The sequence below is a fragment of the Ranitomeya imitator genome, chromosome 1 (genome assembly GCF_032444005.1).
Source record: "Ranitomeya imitator isolate aRanImi1 chromosome 1, aRanImi1.pri, whole genome shotgun sequence".
Lineage (NCBI taxonomy): Eukaryota > Metazoa > Chordata > Amphibia > Anura > Dendrobatidae > Ranitomeya > Ranitomeya imitator.
In genome coordinates this window covers 1,191,118,237-1,191,138,679 of record NC_091282.1, presented here as the reverse complement: position 1 = coordinate 1,191,138,679, position 20,443 = coordinate 1,191,118,237, and the positions used below count along the sequence as shown (strand labels likewise).

General features: G+C 44.2%; 1 protein-coding gene across 1 annotated transcript in view; it reads right to left on the bottom strand.

Annotated features, from left to right (window-relative positions):
• The window catches only part of OTOP1 (otopetrin 1), a 118,611-nt gene that overhangs the window by 42,631 nt on the left and 55,537 nt on the right, over positions 1-20,443 (bottom strand). Inside the window, exon 3 of the mRNA XM_069744843.1 lies at positions 7,837-7,973. Coding sequence (XP_069600944.1) covers positions 7,837-7,973 — 137 coding nt within the window. The remainder of the gene's footprint in view (positions 1-7,836; positions 7,974-20,443) is intronic.

The following is a 20,443-nucleotide window of genomic DNA, read 5'->3' as shown; positions in this document are numbered from 1 at the left end:
GACATCACATGATGTCTTCATTCTCGAGCCTGCGTGTACGCACGGCCCAAGATTCCCAGCGCCGCAGTGTGAATAAATCAGAAGAGACTGTGGGGCGGGATCTTGGGCCGCGCGTACACGTAGGTGCGAGAATGAAGACATCATGTGATGTCAGTGGAAGGGCAGCGCTAACTGCGCATGCCCGAGAAAAAAATGACAGCGCAGGTGCCAGTGACATAACTGAATGCTGAGGAGGCAGCGCCCAGGGGAAAGGAGGAAATGACTATGGCTGGGAGGCGTTTGTGACCTGGGAGGAAAGACATGCCCCCTTGACAAACTACAGGTATGGAGGGCAAATTATAAAAACGATTCTTTCAGTGGTGGAAGGGACCTCAAATAAAAGAGCCACCTTGACAGAATGCAGAATTAGTGCTGCACAAGGTGGCTCTTTTAGTTGCAAACGCCTGGGGGGGTGACAGGTTCCTTTTAAAAAAGTGCAAATCCTTACAGTAGATGTTGTTCAAAATAAACATGAGAATCATGACGTTTGATCAAAGTTTAGAGATGGCACTATAAAGTATACGTGTCATGTGCACAACTCCCGGCTACTGCATGCTCCTAACTTCTCTTGACTTAACGTTGTTAGGACTGGCGGAATGCACCAAAGAATGATATTAGGGAACATGAGGTGCGTTCGCAGTCCGGGGTCCACCGTGCAGAGATGACGCCTGCTGCCGAGTAATGGCGGATGAACACTTGCTCACACGTGGGTTAGATCTCACCCAGTGTGAATAGAAGTGAACTCTGTTGCTTCACAGAGTCGCCGTAAATAAGCTGTGCCCGGTTAACAGTCACAGGGTGCAGCTGAAAGACACTAGTGGGATCCCTATGAATCACCCCAACTAAACTTGTGATTGGACTCGCTCTGACCCTCGGTGGCTTTTGAGCCCGCGCCTGAGGATGCCCTGAGTCAGATGCTGAGTCCAAGCGGGAATTCTCACCCTACACTGACCGGCTTTCAGGAAAGCGCACTGATTGCGCACAGTGCCGTACAAGCAGGCACTGCGAATAGACACAGAATCGTGTGCTAAGTGTGCAGGTAGCACTGTCGGGCGCTAGGTAGCTTCCACCATTCACGAGCAGTCATCAACACTAGGATTGGGAATCATTAAAGAGCTTTCATCCATCAACAGACATTCACCTACACACATATTATCAAGTTTATACTAGCGCATGGCCGAGCAGCCATGCAAACCTTTTATAGAAGTAGCACTCCAGGACCTTCCATATGGTCCAATAGGAGCCGCAACAGGACCTAAGCATGTGACCCCCAACCTCCAATGGGAGATCGTCCCGTGGGCATGCTCAGTATGGGAAAAGCTGGACTTAGTCCAAGAAACGCCTGCTCGCTGCTGATCAGCGCTGGCTACAAAGGCAGAGTCTGAAAAAGGCAGCAGTAACCAAGTGCAAAGTATCAGCTTGAGCCAGACCCTGGGATCTACGTCTCTGCTGAGCAGGTTCCACTGCGGCTGGAGGAGAATGGGAGACTGCAGTAGACATGGTTCAAGATTCCCCCTGTGCAGTGGCGGGAACTCGACACCTAACAAATGTATCCTGAGCTGTGTGGCATGAATGGACTGGTTTAAAAAAACATATGATTTTTCGATACTCTGTTGGGAGAGGTTTGTGCTATATGTGTCTATGTGTGGCCGCCCAGTGGCTGTACTGTGAATTACAGCCTTTCATGTTGCAGTAACAAATAGAATTTGTATCATAAGAAATGGAGAGCTTAATGGGGTGTCCACTCTCAGAAAACTGCCTGCATAAGCTGCGTGTCATGCCTCTGCTGTCGGGTGTCCTGGAACCAGGGGCTCCTTCCCTGTCCCTAATGCTAGTGGTGCCCTAACTCGCACTGTTCCCCAAATTACTTCTGATCGTGAAGACCCTGGGGCCACGTACCTTGCCTTAGCTCCTGAATCTGCTCAGTCTGTACCTTTCCCCCAACCAGTGAAGAGAGCAGTAGTAGTATACCGTAATACACCAACCAGACTAACAAGGTAATATGAACAAGGGTAACGAAATATACCAAACATACAAATATATATATACACACAAATAACAGAGGGATGCACTCAGGGAGTGGAAGATGGGGTTAAACCAAAGTAGGAGAAGAAAGGGAATTATCACACACTCAAAACCTAGCAACAGTCAGAGATAAATCCACCAACAGCCTACTCTAATAACCACCAACAATTTCCAGCCATGCAGCAAAATCTAGCTCTGACAATGAGTGCTAGCCAGGGCCCAGATTATATAGGAGATGGTAATGGCTAACAGTGCACAGCTGAGAGTCTAAACACTCTAGGAGCTCTCAACTGAGCAAATTAACCCCTGCACTGCCAGAATATTTTTTTCATAATTTTGTATGAAGGTAAATTGCTTCTAACCAGTGCAGGAGTGGGAAAATTCAGACGCTGCGGTATTCTGGCTCCCCTCTATCGCAGTAAACCTGTGACACTGCAGCAGCTATAAAAACAAACAAAGTATTACTTATCCTCCCCATTTCCAGAGCCAACTCTATTCTCTTTTGTGGCACAAGCCAATGAGCTCACTGATTGGCTGCAGTGCCATTGGCATAATGCTGCAGAGACTGGCCATTATTGAAAAGCCGGTGCTTGACCAGAGAAGGGGTTTGTTTTTATCTAAGTTTCTGTAGTCTATGAAAGAAAGTTGACAATCTCTTTCAAAAATTGTGAAAGGATAAGAGTTAACACACTTTTAACTTTTGAATTAGGAGATTTAATACTAAATGTAATACCCAAGATACCAGGGGTGGTGAGGTAAGAAGATGATGCTCACATTGTTGTACTCCCTGTCTATCTGATCTAATACTGGAGACACAAGCGGTGATGAAGTAAGAGAGACTGCTCATACTGAAATCTACCTATCTATCTGAACTAATGTTGGAGATACTGTAGGTTGTGAGGTAAGAAGAGGCTTCTCAAACTACTACTCCCCCTGCCTATCTGATCTGATACTGGATATACCAGGGGTGCTGAGATAAGAATAGTCTGCTCAGACTGCTGTCCACCCTGTCTATCTGGTCAAATACTGGAGATACCCGGGGCGCTAAGGTAATAAATGGCTGCTCACACTGCCATTTATTACCTTATTATCTAATCTAACACTAGAAACATCAGGATTCCTGAGGTTAGAAGAGGCTGCTCACACTGCTGTCCACCCTGTCTATCTTATCTACTAATAGAGATACCAGGAGTGCTAAGGTAAGGGTACCGTCACACTAAAACGACGCTGCAGCGATACGACAATGATGTCGATCGCTGCAGCGTCGCTGTTTGGTCGCTGGAGAGCTGTCACACAGACAGCTCTCCAGCGACCAACGATCCCGAAGTCCCCTGGTAACCAGGGTAAACATCGGGTTACTAAGCGCAGGGCCGCGCTTAGTAACCCGATGTTTACCCTGGTTACCAGCGTAAACGTGAAAAAAAAAAAACACTACATACTTACATTCCTGTCGCGTCCCTCGGCGCTGTGCTTCTCTGCACTGACTGTGAGCGCCGGACAGCCGGAAAGCACAGCGGTGACATCACCGTTGTACTTTACGGCTGGGCGGCGCTCACCAGTCAGTGTGTGAAGCTGAAGGCGAGGGACATGACCAGACACCGGAATGTAAGTATGTAGTGGTTTTTTTTTTACATTTACACTGGTAACCAGGGTAAATATCGGGTTACTAAGCGCGGCCCTGTGCTTAGTAACCCAATGTTTACCCTGGTTACCAGTGAAGACATCGCTGAATCGGCGTCACACACGCCGATTCAGCGATGTCAGCGGGAGATCCAGCGACGAAATAAAGTTTCAAACGATCTGCTACGACGTACGATTCTCAGCGGGGTCCCTGATCGCAGGAGCGTGTCAGACACAGTGAGATCGTAAGGATATCGCTGGAACATCACGGATCGTGCCGTCCTAGCGATCAAAGTGCCACTGTGTGACGGTACCCTAAGAAGTGGATGCTCACACTGCTGTCCACCCTGTCTATGTGATCTAATACTGGAGATACCTGGGGTGATGAGGTAAGAAGAGGCTGCTCGCACTGCTGTCCACCCTGTCTATCTGATCTAAATTTGGAGATATCAGAGGTACTGAGGTAAGAAGAGGCTGCTCACACTGCTGTCCACGATGTCTATCTGATATAATACTGGAGATACCAGGGTGCTGAGGTAAGAAGTGGGGGACATATCTTTGTAATGGAGAGACACAGGAACAAAAGAAAAACAATGCCAGATTCAGGACATCGGCATTTACACACAGTAAAAGTTACATATTTATGACAACGGACAGTTCTCTCAACCAAAGTTTCCTATATGGGTCCTTTATAGTTGCTGTCTGACTACCTTCTACAGTCTGAGCTGAGTGTCTCATTTCTTTGGTCCTCTTTAACTCATAACACCTTTCAAGCTCAGTGATTTCAGCCCTATTTATCAACAAGACTATGCGCGACAACCTGGTTGTCAACCTTCCCCCATATTCAGCAAGGTCCAGAAATATTTTGACAGTGACTAAATCTTCGTGATTTCAGCTCTGCAAGCCACTATTTTGGATTAAAAATGAAACAACTGAGATGCAATTGAAGTGTAGACTTCCAATTTGCAACCATTCTTCTATGAAACATCCTAATTTCAGGGGCTCAAGAGTAATCTGACAAATTAACTTTACCAAGAATAAAATGTTGAGTTTTAATACTTTCTAGAGAATCCTTTGCAGGTAATGAGTGCCTGAAGACTGGAAGCCATGGAAGTCACCGAATGTTGGGTTTCCTCCTTTGTGATGCTTTGCCTTTACTGCAGATGACTTCAGTTGTAGCAAGGGAATAGCCCATGCAGCCCATTAAAAAGCTCACAATGAAAGATACAGCTCAATGTCCCTGTGCCCCCATGTTCTATCACATCGTCACTGGCTGCCCATATGATATAACCTGCATAGGATGAAGATCCTGCAAAATGTCAGCCAGAACTGTAATTCCGAGAGTCATTCCAACAAACATATCCATGAGGTTGGTGTCCAAAACTCACAGCCAAGATTGACCACCTGCATTTGGAGCAACCACAGTGCAAATAAGACAATAAAAGGGCAGAGGACAAAACACAGTACAATACAATTAGCGCACATCATACACATAATATCAGAAAATGAGTTTTAGTGCAGACCTTAAAAGCTATGCAGTCTGAAACCAGAAAAGGTTGAACCCCTGCTCTATAGATTGCCAGCAGATACCATAGCAATTGTAAAGGTACCTTCACACTGAACGATATCGCTAGCGATCCGTGACGTTGCAGCGTCCTGGATAGCGATATCGTTGAGTTTGACAGGCAGCAGCGATCAGGATCCTGCTGTGCCATCGTTGGTCGGCGCAGAAAGTCCAGAACTTTATTTCGTCACTGGACTCCCACAGACATCGCTGAATCGGCGTGTGTGACGCCGATTCAGCGATGTCTTCACTGGTAACCAGGGTAAACATCGGGTTACTAAGCGCGGCTCTGCGCTTAGTAACCCAAGGTTTACCCTGGTTACCAAGAACCTTCGAATAAGTGGTCGTTGGAGAGCTGTCTGTGTGACAGCTCTCCAGCAACCACACAGCGACGCTGCAGCGATCGGGATCGTTGTCTAGATCGCTGCAGCGTCGCTAAATGTGACGGTACCTTAAGACCTCACCAACTAAAATATGATGTCAGTCATCGTCTTTATCTGCAAACAATGGAGAACAGTGTAGAAATATCTGCTCACTTGTATCATGACTACTGTGGCACAAAAGGATAAATCTGGTAATTGCTAGAAAGTTGAAGAGATTAGTCGAAATCCTTGATCTCGCTTTTATTTTAATGAGGGGAGATTATGGGTGTTCCATTATTTTGAGCGTATTGTTATTTTCATCATACGCAATAGAATTAAAAAAATATATATTTTTTTTGTCTGCTGTTTCTGTCAATGTCTCCTTCCTTACTTTTGCTCTTGGCTCAAAATATCCAGGTATGACATCTTTTTGGAAAAAAAACAGGATTTTTCTATCATCTGTCGAGAGATGTTTAGAATATGAGTCTGTGTGGCCACCAGGTGATTGTGATGTGGGTTGCACCCTGTCAAAGGTTTTGCTAGTTTGTCATGATAATGTATGGATTTTTTTTCGTGAAACATTGGAATCCTTAAGTAAGACCTGTCACTTGACATAGTTATGTAATTTTATTTTTTACCTGGTGTAAATTCCACTCTTCTCCTGAATCTATTATTGTTAATTTTTAATTCCAGTGCTTCTCTTTTGCTGGGCTACGGCCACCTCTTCTGTTTACGTAAATCAATTTTTTTTTATCCAAGTAGGTGTTGTTCTCAAGAACACAGAGAAGAGTTGAGGACTAGTGATGAGCGAGTGTACTCGTTGCTCAGGTTTTCCCGAGCACGCTCGGATGACCTCCGAGTATTTATGACTGCTCGGAGATTTAGTTTTCATCGTGGCAGCCAAATGATTTACAGCTACTATCCAGGCTGAGTACATGTGGGGGTTGCCTGGTTGCTAGGGAATCCCCACATGTAATCAAGCAGGCTAGTAGCTGTAAATCATTCGGCTGCAACGATGAAAACTAAATCTCCGAGCAGTCATAAATACTTGGAGGTCACCTGAGCGTGCTCGGGAAAACCAGAGCAACGAGTACACTCGCTCATCACTATTGAGGACCACAACTACATGGCTTAAAAGACTAGATATTTACATGAAGCGACTGGTGGAATGATACAAATGCCAATCAGTAAACTCTACTATTGGAACGATACAACTGTAAATCGGTAAGCTTTACCATTGGCATGATACAACCATCAATCGGTAACGTTTAACATTGGCAACATACAACTGCCAATCGGTAAACTTTACCGGTGGCACAATACAACCGCCAATCGGTAAACTGTACCAGTGGCACAATACAACCACCAATCGGTAAACTTTACCAGTGGAATGATGCATCCGCCAATCGGTAACCTTTACCAGCGGCATGATACAACCACCAATCGGCAAACTTTACCGGTGGGATGATGCAACTGTCAATCAGTAAACTTTACCGGTGGGACGATACAACATTCAATCGGTAAACCTTACCATTGGCACAATGCAACTGTCAATCAGTAAATTTTACGAGTGGCACAATACAACTGACAATCTGTAAACTTTAGCGTTGGGATGACACAACCGTCAATCGGTAAAACTTACAGGGGCACAATACAACAACAAATTGGCGATCTTTTAAATGCCTGTTTACACCGTTAAACTTGCACACTGAGCGATCTACAGCAGATCACCCAGAGCGTACAGGCTGCCATGGTTCTCCAGGTTGTGTGACCAGGATGATACAGCGTCAAGAAAAATTGTTTTTTTTTGTGCTCTGCAAAACATGATTTCAGCAGATGAACGAGTGATTTGCCCGTGCATCGGATGATCGACAGCCTGTTTATACATCAAGATAATCGTGAAACAAGTATTTTTAGGAGTATAAATGCAGAATGAGACATTACATCTACAAGGTCATATAAAATGAAGATAAGAAATGACCCATTAAGAGTAACAGTTACATAGTAATAAAATGTGGAGATAAGACGTCATTAATGATAGGACGAAGCCATAGAATATACACTACCTAACAATTAAGGTTCATTTGATGGAACAATAGGCGATTCATTGTGCAGGGTGGAAACAGAGCAATTATTAAAGATTAAAAGGACGCACAAAAAATGCTTAAAATTAAACAGATGTTAATTGTTAAAAGAAAAAAATAAAGATCCAGAGGAGACCCCTACCTGTATGAGAGTGTGGATGGCGTGAGTGACGGGGAAGATTCCCTCCGTTATCGATAAGCACGCGGAGTAGCCAATGTAATAGCCTATTTTGAAGGAATCTAAAATGAGAGTGATGACGGCAAAAAGAGTGATTCCACCTAAAAGAGAAATAAAGGGATTGTAATAATTGACACTAAGGATTTTCAAATAGTGAAAAATAAAATAGGAGATCTAGTGATACAAACCCACAGTGATTATTCCAGAACCTTACTCGCTCCTTATTAACAGCATGGCTTGGCAACTCTGAGCGCTCAGGCAAACTCCATAAGAGTCTGTACATTAACCTCACGCTTTCTGCAAGTTCCCTGACAATGTCTGTTAATGTACTATAATTTTATAGTAGAAGATTCAGGCTAATATCTTTACAAAGCTACTGTGGACAGCAAGATGAATACCATCTCTGTACAAAGATAGTCATACCTCCTCACTTTCTGTGAAAGATGTTGGCACAGATAGTACTGCCTACTTGTGTCCCCTTGAAATTGAGGTATACAGAGATAGTACTACCTCCTTGTCCCATTATTAAATGTTGTACAATAGGCAAACTTATCACCTTACTATTCCTTCCTGTAAATGATGCAGGCACAAATAGTTCTGCATTACTGTCCAACTTTTGCATGGTATGTAGGCACAGATAGTACAACTTTATTGTTTCTCTCTGTAAATTACGTAAGCACAAATAGTAAGTTTTGGGCACCGGTGCTCAGGAAGGATATAATGGAACTAGAGAGAGTACAAAGGAGGGCAACAAAATTAATAAAGGGGATGGGAGAACTACAATACCCAGATAGATTAGCGAAATTAGGATTATTTAGTCTAGAAAAAAGACAACTGAGGGGCGATCTAATAACCATGTATAAGTATATAAGGGGACAATACAAATATCTCGCTGAGGATCTGTTTATACCAAGGAAGGTGACAGGCACAAGGGGGCATTCTTTGCGTCTGGAGGAGAGAAGGTTTTTCCACCAACATAGAAGAGGATTCTTTACTGTTAGGGCAGTGAGAATCTGGAATTGCTTGCCTGAGGAGGTGGTGATGGCGAACTCAGTCGAGGGGTTCAAGAGAGGCCTGGATGTCTTCCTGGAGCAGAACAATATTGTATCATACAATTATTAGGTTCTGTAGAAGGACGTAGATCTGGGGATTTATTATGATGGAATATAGGCTGAACTGGATGGACAAATGTCTTTTTTCGGCCTTACTAAGTATGTTACTATGTTACTGTCTAACTCACCCTAAGCAACAATGACATACTGCTAATAGTGGTAGATCATTTGGCCACTATAGGGCACGTGAGTCGGGGGGGCAATGCCAGCACAATACCTCCCCAGCTATGCTGCACACTTTCAATCCATAGTTGAAAGCAATGATGGTAGAGTTTTCCATCATCTCCCTCATTCATCATTATCCTTGTGCGACTGAGTGCTCACATCTCAGCGCAGAGACTGGAGCAGCAGAAAAACAGAGAGAAGTGAGTAGTTTTCTTTTTCTTATTTGCTTATTTTACTAATTTACAGTGGGTACGGAAAGTATTCAGACCCCTTTAAATTTTTCACTCTTTGTTTCATTGCAGCCATTTGGTAAATTCAAGAAAGTTCATTTTATTCACATTAATGTACACTCTGCACCCCATCTTGACTGAAAAAAAACAGAAATGTAGAATTTTTTGAAAATTTATTAAAAAAGGAAAACTGAAATATCACATAGTCATAAGTATTCAGACCCTGTGCTCTGACACTCATATTTAAGTCACATGCTGTCCATTTCCTTGTGATCCTCCTTCAGATGGTTCCACTCCTTCATTGGAGTCCAGCTGTGTTTAATTGAACTGATTTGGAAAGGCACACACCTGTCTATATAAGACCTCACAGCTCACAGTGCATGTCAGACCAAATGAGAATCATGAGGACAAAGGAACTGGCCAAGGAGCTCAGAGACAGAATTGTGGCAAGGCACAGATCTGGCCAAGGTTACAACAGAATTTCTGCAGTACTCAAGGTTCCTAAGAGCACAGTGGCCTCCATAATCCTTAAATGGAAGAAGTTTGGGACCACCAGAAGTCTTCCTAGACCTGGCCGTCCAGCCAAACTGAGCAATTGTGGGAGAAGTCCCTTGGTGAGAGAGATAAAGAAGAACGCCAAGATCACTGTGGCTGAGCTCCAGAGATGCAGTAGGGAGATGGGAAAAAGGTCCACAAAGTCAACTATCACTGCAGCCCTCCACCATTTGGGCTTTTATAGCAGAGTGGCCCGACGGAAGCCTCTCCTCAGTGCAAGACATATGAAACCCGCAGAGAGTTTGCTAAAAAACACGTGAAGGACTCCCAGACTATGAGAAATAAGATTCTCTGGTCTGATGAGATGAAGATAGACCTTGTTATGATAATTCTCAGTGGTATGTGTGGAGAAAACCAGGCACTGGTCATCACCTGCCTAATACAATCCCAACAGTGAAACATGGTGGTGGCAGCATCATGCTATGGGGGTGTTTTTCACCTGCAGGGACAGAACGACTGGTTGCCATTGATGGAAACATGAAAGCGGCCAAGTACAGAGATATCCTGGATGAAAACCTCTTCCACAGTGCTTTGGACCACAGACTTGGCTGAAGGTTCACCTTCCAACAAGACAATGACCCTAAGCACACAGCTAAAATAACAAAGGAGTGGATTCAGAACAACTCTGTGACCATTCTTGGCTGGCCCAGCCAGAGCCCTGACCTAAACCCAATTGAGCATCTCTGGAGAGACCTGAAAATGGCCGTCCACCAACGTTTACCATCCAACCTTACGGAACTGGAGAGGATCTGCAAGGAAGAATGGCAGAGGATCTCCAAATCCATGTGTGAAAAACTTGATGCATCATTCTGAAGAAGACTCATGGCTTTACTAGATCAAAAGGTGCTTCTACTCAATACTGAGCAAAGGGTCTGAATACTCATGTCCACGTGATATTTCAGTTTTTCTTTTTTAATAAATTTGCAAAATTTCAAATCTGTTTTTTTTCAGTAAACATGGGGTTGGGGTGCAGCGTGTACATTAATGAGAAAAAAATAACTTTTTTGAATTTACCAAATGGCTGCAATGAAACAAAGAGTAAAAAATTTAAAGGGGTCTGAATACTTTCTGTACCCACTGTATATAACACCATTAAGTCTCTAGGGATTTAAACACATCATAGAGATTATCAGTGAGTACACTGTATTCATTGGAGTGATTGTATTGTTGGATGGCTAAATGGGGGAACATTATACTATTTGGAGGAATATGTGGGGTCCATTACACTGTTTGGAGAGCTACGCAGGAGGCCATTATACAGGATTGGATAGCTTTGTGGGGGCATTATACTGTTTGGAGGGCTATACGAGTGGCCATTATACTGTTTGAAGAGCTTTGTGGGGGTCATTATACTGTTTGGAGGGCTATAATACTGTGTGGAGGGCAATATGGGGATCATTATACTGTGTGGAGGGCCTTTATACAGTGTAGGGGCTGAGTGTTGGCCATCATGCTGTGTGGGAGTCATCATTTTGTGTGCTGAGCTCTGTGGGGAGCATCATACTGTATGGAGTGTTGTGTGTGGGGCCATCATAGTGTATGGAAGGACACTATACTGTATGAAGGCTCATCATATTGTGTGGAGAGCTATGTGGGGGGCATATTACCTGGAGGGCCGTGGGGGCCTCTTACTGTGTGGGGCCATCATACTGGGTGTCGGGTACTTTGGGGGCAATGATCCTATGTTTAGGTCACTGTGGGGGTATCATACTTTGCTGGGATTGGGTACTGTGTTGTGAATTCTGTGGCTGAATTCACTCCTGTGGTCACAAGTGGTACTGCAGCTTCTGAGCTTCCTCCCTCAGGTATTCTGGTGAGCTCGTTGGCTGCTTTGTTATTTAACTCCACCTGATTCTGTCTTCCTTGCTCCTTGTCAATGTTCCAGTGTTGTACCTGAGCTTCTGGATCTTTCCTGTGGCCTGCTGCTCTGCTTAGATAAGTGCTTCTTTGCTTTTGTTGCTACTTTTTCTGTCCAGCTTGTCTATTCGTTTTGCTGGAAGCTCTGAGACGCAAAGGGTGTACCGCCGTGCCGTTAGTTCGGCACGGTGGGTCTTTTTGCCCCCTTTGCGTGGTTTTTTGCTTTAGGGTTTTTTGTAGACTGCAAAGTTCTCTTTGCTATCCTTGCTCTATCTAGAATATCGAGCCTCACTTTGCTGAATCTATTTCATCCCTACGTTTGTCTTTTCATCTTGCTAACAGTCATTATATGTGGGGGGCTGCCTTTTCCTTTGGGGTATTTCTCTGAGGCAAGTCAGGCTTGTTTTTCTATCTTCAGGCTAGTCAGCTCCTCAGGCTGTGCCGAGTTGCATAGGTAGTGACAGGCGCAATCCACAGCTGCCTTTAGTTGTGTTTAGGATAGGTTCAGGTATTGCGGTCTACAGAGATTCCACGTCTCAGAGCTCGTTCTATTGTTTTTGGTTATTGTCAGATCACTGTATGTGCTCTGATTGCTGGCACACTGTGTCACTGGATTGCCTACATAACAGTACTGTACGGGAATTCACTGTGGGGGTATCATGCTGTTTTGGGGGGGGGGACTTTTTTGGCAGAATACTTTATGGAGACTGTGAGGAGCTGACCACTTACTAAAACTATTGGAGCAATGCCCATAGAGTGGGGTCCACGGCTCTATGGGATGCAGACTTTTTTAGCACGGAGCACTAGTTACATTGATATTGTTCTGCTTTATTAGATATTTGTTTGCTTGCTCGTTAGTCCTCGGGAATCAATGTTTCCTTTCAGTGACAGCAAGCAGAGGAAAACGTGCAGGCTGAGTCTTATGTATACCTAAGGCCAGACAGGAGATTGCCAAAGGTAAAGGTACCTTCACACATAACGATATTATTAACGATATCGTTGCTATTTGTGACGTAGCAATGATATCGTTAATGAAATCGTTATGTGTGACAGCGACCAACGATCAGGCCCCTGCTGGGAGATCGTTGGTCGCTGAAGAAAGTCCAGAACTTTATTTCGTCGCTGGACTCCTGCTGACATCGCTGGATCGGCGTGTGTGACACCGATCCAGCGATGTCTTCACTGGTAACCAGGGTAAACATCGGGTAACTAAGCGCAGGGCCGCGCTTAGTAACCCGATGTTTACCCTGGTTACCATGCTAAAAGTAAAAAAAAACACTACACTACATACTTACCTACAGCCGTCTGTCCTCCAGCGCTGCGCTCTGCACTCCTCCTGTACTGGCTGTGAGCCGGAAAGCAGAGCGGTGACGTCACCGCTCTGCTTTCCGGCTCCCAGCCAGTACAGGAGGAGAGCAGAGAAGCAGAGCGCAGCGCTGGAGGACAGACAGCGGTAGGTAAGTATCTAGTGTTTTTTTTTTTTTACTTTTAGCATGGTAACCAGGGTAAACATCGGGTTACTAAGCGCGGCCCTGCGCTTAGTTACCCGATGTTTACCCTGGTTACCGGCATCGTTGGTCGCTGGAGAGCGGTCTGTGTGACAGCTCTCCAGCGACCAAACAGCGACGCTGCAGCGATCCGGATCGTTGTCGGTATCGCTGCAGCGTCGCTTAATGTGAAGGGGCCTTTAATGTAAAGCAATCATTTTATTAATCTCACCTGTATCTCAAGGTCTCAAGCCCTAGGCCCATTGTGTGGACAGGGTTTGAAGACCCAGGGGAGCCGTCACCACAGGGTTCTCATATGTAGCCCCAGGTGATGGCCTTATGGAATATGCCTTATTCTTTGAACTAAAGGCAAATGTTTATAAAGGGAGGGAGAAAAAGACGCCACATGGTTAGTCAGGAAGTTCGAAGAGTGACGTCAAAGGGATAGGATTGATAGGATGACGAATGGAGCACATGGATGGATGGAGGGCCAATGAAGTTTTGGAAATCGGTTGCCGAATGGATTGGACACACGTGTTACTGTTGAGGTATCTGTCATCTGGATTTCAGGAACTTTCTTGCTGCTGGACACATGGGCTTTGTATGCATTTCCTGTCATTTGAAGGAGCGTGGACTGTGAGTACAGACTATACTGTCGGGAGATATGAAATCTGTGGGCAAACCAAAAGTTGGGAGAGTATCGCCTGGTACGGGGCGGTGGAACTACCGGTCCTGGGGAGGGGATCTTGTGGACTGGGGACATTGCATTTTGGCTATATACCCGGAGTTATAGTAAAACCATGGACAAAAGGAACAAAATATAGTTGCATTTTTAACCTGCCTAGGTGATTATTACAACCCACAACCTCTTCAAAGAGGCCATGAAATGGGTATGTTAGAGCATGGGAACACTATGGGGCTTCAGTATGAGCAAAATTACTTTAAATGGGCTGCAAAGTAATGATTTATGCTCTTCTGTGATCATTCTGAATATTTTTTGAGGGCGGGGGGCAATTAGGGTTTCTGCTATGGGGCCCAATGATTTTGATGTACTTCCCTGCCAAACACCCCCTTTTTAGGAACCCCTGGAATAAAATATGAATTCACCAATTTTCCCCCTATGACTTTTTCCAAATTTTGGGAATTAATAGCACAAGTATTGGAATTAAAAGCCCAATAAACTACTGGGAATTTATGTATTCAAGACAATTTATTTTACAAAAACTGTCTATTCTGGGTATGTGAGGAGTAGTGTTGATCCTTAATGATGAGCGAATATACTCGTTACTCGAGATTGCTCAGGTGTCCTCTGAGTATTTTTTAGTGCTCTGAGATTTAGTTTTTATTGCTGCAGTTGAATGATTTACATCTGTTAGCCAGCATAAGTACATGTGGGGGTTGCCTGGTTGCCACATGTACTTATGCTGGCCTAACAGATGTAAATCATTCAGCTGCGGCAATAAAAACTAAATCTCCGAGCACTAAAAAATACTCGGAGGACACCCGAGCGTGCTCGAGAAATCTCGAGTAACGAGTATATTCACTCATCCCTAATGATCATGTTAGAAAAAAAGTGAATCGACAATAAAACTTGATAATAATCTGCAAAACAAGAGAGAAATCGTGCCGCCAAGTTTCCTTGTATAGTTTTGTCCCGCCTCCACCACCCACCCCCACTCGATCTTAGTCAGTGAAAGGCAGTTTCATGCGCAATCAACAAGTGTCACTGAAATTAAAAAAAAAATGTAAGGCTTTATTCTCAATATGGGTTTTTGTGAAAAAAATATCTTTCCACTCCTACAGGATAACAATATCTATCCCGAGTACCCCTGTATTTGAAGCTGTTATATCTCCCTATGGCGATTCATGCATTATGGTGACAACTCGCAATCTGCTCCTCCCAAGAAGTGACCCCAACTATAGTCGCCTTAATAAATTGAGACCCCTAGTTTACCTGCTAATACTTTTATTTTTAATTTGTATGCCCTTGATTAGAATTTATCAATTCGTAAGACCATTATGGGTTTGAAAGTCTGGCATCCCTTCCGCCAACTTATTTCCTTCAAACACATAAAAGAATATATAGTGTGCGACAGCACAAAGTGGTATATGCCTAGATTTTTAGTTCATGAAGGCAGAAACAACCAAATCAAGCCTACAGGCTGCCCAGAGACAATTAGCGTGCTTGGTAAAATTGTATGGTAGCTATTGATGCCATTTCTACATCAAGAGTGCCTACAAAATAATTGTGTGCCCCTATAAAATTCCCACTGTCCATGGGACAGTCGCAAAAAACAGAGTACGGTAGGTTTCTCGTCATATCTGGTGTCTAGAAGTTTGGAAAAAGAGCTTCATTTGCACTTGAAAGGGAAAACTTATTGCACTGAGGGTGAGGAGGAACAACAGGAAAGATGTCTACATGCGAACCACCTTGCATATGGCATTTATAGATGGAGCCACCAGGGACAAGGAGAAACTGGTCTGTGTAATGAACTATAACAAATTAATGGGAAATATAAACCTCTCAAACCTGGTTCTTCAACCTTATCTGGTGAAACGGAAGACCAGGGCCTGGTACAAGAAGGTAAAAATCTACGTTATTGAGGCTGATACCTAAATTAGTTTTGTTCTGTATAGTGTCTTCTATTTGATCCACGGCACATGGGAAAGCCTATGGATCTGAAGGTATCCGGAAACTTGCTGAAATCATTTTATGCAATTTATAGATACCACTCCCAGCCAAAATGATCTCCCCAAAAGATGCTGGATTTGTAGGAAGCACGGATGAAGTAGAAATACTCGATAATATTGCCCCATATGCCCAACACAACCCAGCATCTCCACCTATTTTGCCCAACGCACAACTTACAATTATTAATCTGACATTTAGGCATGACACCAAAGTGCGCGGTAGGGTCTTTTTAAGGGAATCAATAATATATTTTATATTCTTTGTATATTAGCCTCCAATAGAGAGGAATTCTTAAAGGAGAGGATAAAAGTTTATTTAGGAGAGGATAAAAGGAGAGGATAAAAAAGTATATATTTAGGAGAGGATAAAAGGGGAGGACAAAAAAGTATATATTTAGGAGAGGATAAAAAAGTATATTTAGGAGAGGATAAAAGTATATATTTTTTACCCCTAACGATTTTTTGGATATACTTTGTAGACTATTCTAGGTCATGATCAGCACATACCAAATTTTGTTATTTAGACAAATTCTCGACCACATGCCCACAACTGTATATTTGGAAATGTGGACCTCTTGAAAATTGTGGCCACTGGACAATTAGTTCCAGCACTTAATCACTTACATAACAATTGCATTTTTGACCATTTTGCTTTATTTTGACTGTTGATATGACTATGTCTTGCCACACAAAGCTTTTTTTTCTATTATTGTTTGGTGATAGATGCGTGAGAATTTTTATCTGGAGGATCTCTAATGCTGTTCTGAGGTTGTTCCGTGTTAATAAACTATAGGTTTTCTTACAGTGTTGTGTTGGTTTTGTTGAACTTCTTATACCAGACAGAACTTTTAGAAATCTGCAGATGATTGAATGTTTTGTGCACAAAGTGATTCCTACCTTGTCGGGCAGGGGCCTAATATGGTGTACCACGTTATTTGGTACATTCATCCCTCATATAGAGATTGATGAGAAAAAGAGATGATGTACAACCAGTCACTTTGAAAAATAAACCTGTGATTTGAGCCTTAATGGTGTTCTTTGATCTTTTGAAAAAAAAACTCAGATTTGCCACATAATTGGCTACACTTCCCTCTATATTTTTAGCATTACACTTCAGTTTATTTTTCCCACTAAAATCTACAGAAATGCAAGACAACTGCTTTGTTAGCAAGACAAATTTGTACAGCAAATTTGTTTAAAGGACATAGCTCTAGAGTTGGTGCAAATCGATTCCCAGGAGACCAGTAGAGCAGCTAGAAAGTAATCTGTGGCCGTCAGATAGGACAAGAACTGCTCTTACCTCCAGGAATTCATGGTTCCTTTTTTTGATTAGCCAGCCTGGCTAACTGTAGCAGGTTAAAGCAAAGGTGATGCAGCAGCAGGTAGAATATTCAAAAGAAGAGCTGTAGAAGCTGGGAGATTGGAGGTGGCAATCAAGGCTACTGTCCAATGGACAGGGCCGGCTCCAGGTTTTTAAGGACCCCATGGCGAAAGAGTCTCATTGGGCCCTCCCTTTAACATATACCGCGATTCATGATGCCCAGATATAGCAGAGAAATATAGGTATAGTACAATGCAAGATTTCACTTCTTACATGAGTGATAGCTATTGTAAATTCTACAATACCATACAGCAGAGGGGCTTTATATAAGTCAACCCCTTATATGCCAATTTTTGTGACCTACTCCCTCTTCCTCAGTTACCAGTAGGCATTTTATTGCTAGCTGAACTTGCTGCAAAGAAAAAACTGCATACATTGAATATGACAATTTTTTAATGGAAAACTTTTCAAAGTAAACATTAAAAAGTATTAACGTAGAACATTTGTAAAAGTGCAAAATGGGTAGCATATAACACAGCCACGTAGTATATAGCACAGCCACGTAGTATATAACACAGCACGCTTAGTATATAGCACAGTCACGTAGTATATAGCACAGCCACGTAGCATATAGCACAGCCACGTAGTATATAGCACAGCCACGTAGCATATAGCACAGCCACGTAGTATATAGCACAGCCACGTAGTATATAGCACAGCCACATAGCATATAGCACAGCCACATAGTATATAGCACAACAATGTAGTATATAGCACAGCCATGTAGCATATAGCACAGCCACATAGTATATAGCACAGCCACGTAGTATATAGCACAGCCACGTGGTATATAACACAGCCCACATAGTATATAGCACAGCCATGTAGTATATGGCACAGCCACGTAGTATATAACACAGCCCATGTAATATATAGCACAGCCACATAGTATATAGCACAGCCACATAGCATATAACACAGCACATGTAGTATATGGCACAGCCACATAGTATATAACACAGCCCACATAGTATATATCACAGCCCACATAGTATACAGCACAGCCACGTAGCATATAGCACAGTCCACACAGTATATAGCACAGCCACGTAGCATATAACTCATCGGACTCAGACCCTCTAGGACAGGACCGTGTCTCTTCCTATAGTCCAAAGTCTAACTATGTTTCTTACAATGTTTCAGATAAAACATACTTTGCTACAATTGTAGGATCTGATTCATACTTCTAGTTAATAGGGCAGAATAAATCTAGCGATATGTTACTTTAAATAATTTCAAAGTTTGAAAAATGTTTAGTTTTTCAAAATTTTTCTTAAATTAATAGATGTCAAACATATTGTTAGGACTGGCGGAACGCACCAAGTAAGATGATATAGATGCGTTCGCAGTCCGGGGTCCACCGTGCAGGCGAAACCCGCTGCTAGTGAATGACAGACTATATGGCGGTACTAAAAGTATAAACACGTGGGTTAAACCTCACCCAACGTGAAGAAAGCGATCCTGTTAAGTCACAGGACCGCGGTACCGCACATAGAGCGCGAGCAAGTAGTCAGCGAACTTAACCCCGAAAGGGATTGAAGTCCGATTAGACCCTTGCTGGCACAACACCGCAACTGGGTGTGTAATGAACCTTATTAGTAATAAATGAGCACAAGAGAGCGTGCGATGCCGCACTGACGGACGCCACTAACCACCCAGGCTTGGGTATGGAAAGCGCAAGGCAAGCGCACGTCGCCATACTGGCAGGCACAGCTATAGGACGCTGTGATGTGTGTAACATACAGATGGATAGTCGGGCGCTAGAGAGCTACCATCATCCGCGAGCAGTCAACAACTCTAGGGAGGGATACTTAGGAGCTTTCATCCATCGACATACATCCATCTACACACACACATAATAATTGTACACTAGCGCATGGCCGTGCGGTCATGCGCAGTTTATATAGTTGCAGGACAGGAAGTGGCCACAGAAACTTTGCCCTTCCAAGACCTGCCAAGAGGACCAATGGAATGCGCTGCAGAGCCTGAGCACATGACCCTCGATCTCCAACGGGAGATCTTGCCCTGGGCATGCTCAGTGTGCGCAAATAAGGACTTAGTCCCAGAGAAGTCCGCTCGTTGCTGACCAGCACTGACTTTAATGGCAGGAGCTGAAGAAGCAGCAGTAACTCTCTGTACAGAGCGAGACCGAGCAAGACGCTGGGACCGACGTCCCTGCTGAGCAGACTCCACTGCGGCTGGATAGGAATGGGAGACCGCAGCGGAGACGGCCCGAGATTCCCCCTGTGCAGAAGTGGGAACTCGAGACCTAACATTACTCCCCCTCCTAGGGCCCCCCCCCTCCTTGGGCCTCGCTACGCTCGAAGGCAGCAATGAGCTGTGGGGCCCGAATGTTTTCAGCAGGTTCCCATGACCTGTCCTCTGGGCCATAACCCTTCCAATCCACCAAATAGAACTTTTTGCCGCGTACCACCTTGCACCCCAAAATAGCGTTCACCTCATAATCGTCCGTAGACGAACCCCATGTCCCGGCAGATGACTCGGAAAACCGGGACATGTATACGGGTTTCAAGAGGGATACGTGAAAGGTGTCGGTGATACCCAAGCGTGGAGGAAGAGCCAGACGGTAGACCACGGGATTAACCTGTTCGAGAACCTTGAAGGGACCCAAGTAGCGAGGAGCAAACTTAGTGGACTCAACTCGCAGCCTGATGTTACGGGCGGAGAGCCACACCAAGTCGCCAGGGGCAAAGGTCGGACCAGGGCGCCGATGAACATCGGCGGAGGACCTCATTCTCTCCTTGGAGGCCCGAATGGCATCCTGCGTGCGATCCCAAATGTCCCGTGCCTCCACAGCCCAGTCTGCCACCCTGGAGTCAGCGGAAGACACAGGCATGGGCACAGGAACACGCGGATGCTGGCCGTAATTTAAGAGGAATGGAGTCTGACCGGTGGAGTCGGCTACGGCATTGTTAAGTGCAAACTCTGCCCACGGTAGCAAGGATGCCCAGTCATCCTGCCTGGCAGAAACAAAATGTTGCAGATATGTGACCAAGGTCTGGTTGGCCCTTTCAACCAACCCATTCGTCTCTGGATGATATGCCGAAGAGAGATTTAACTCAATACTGAGTA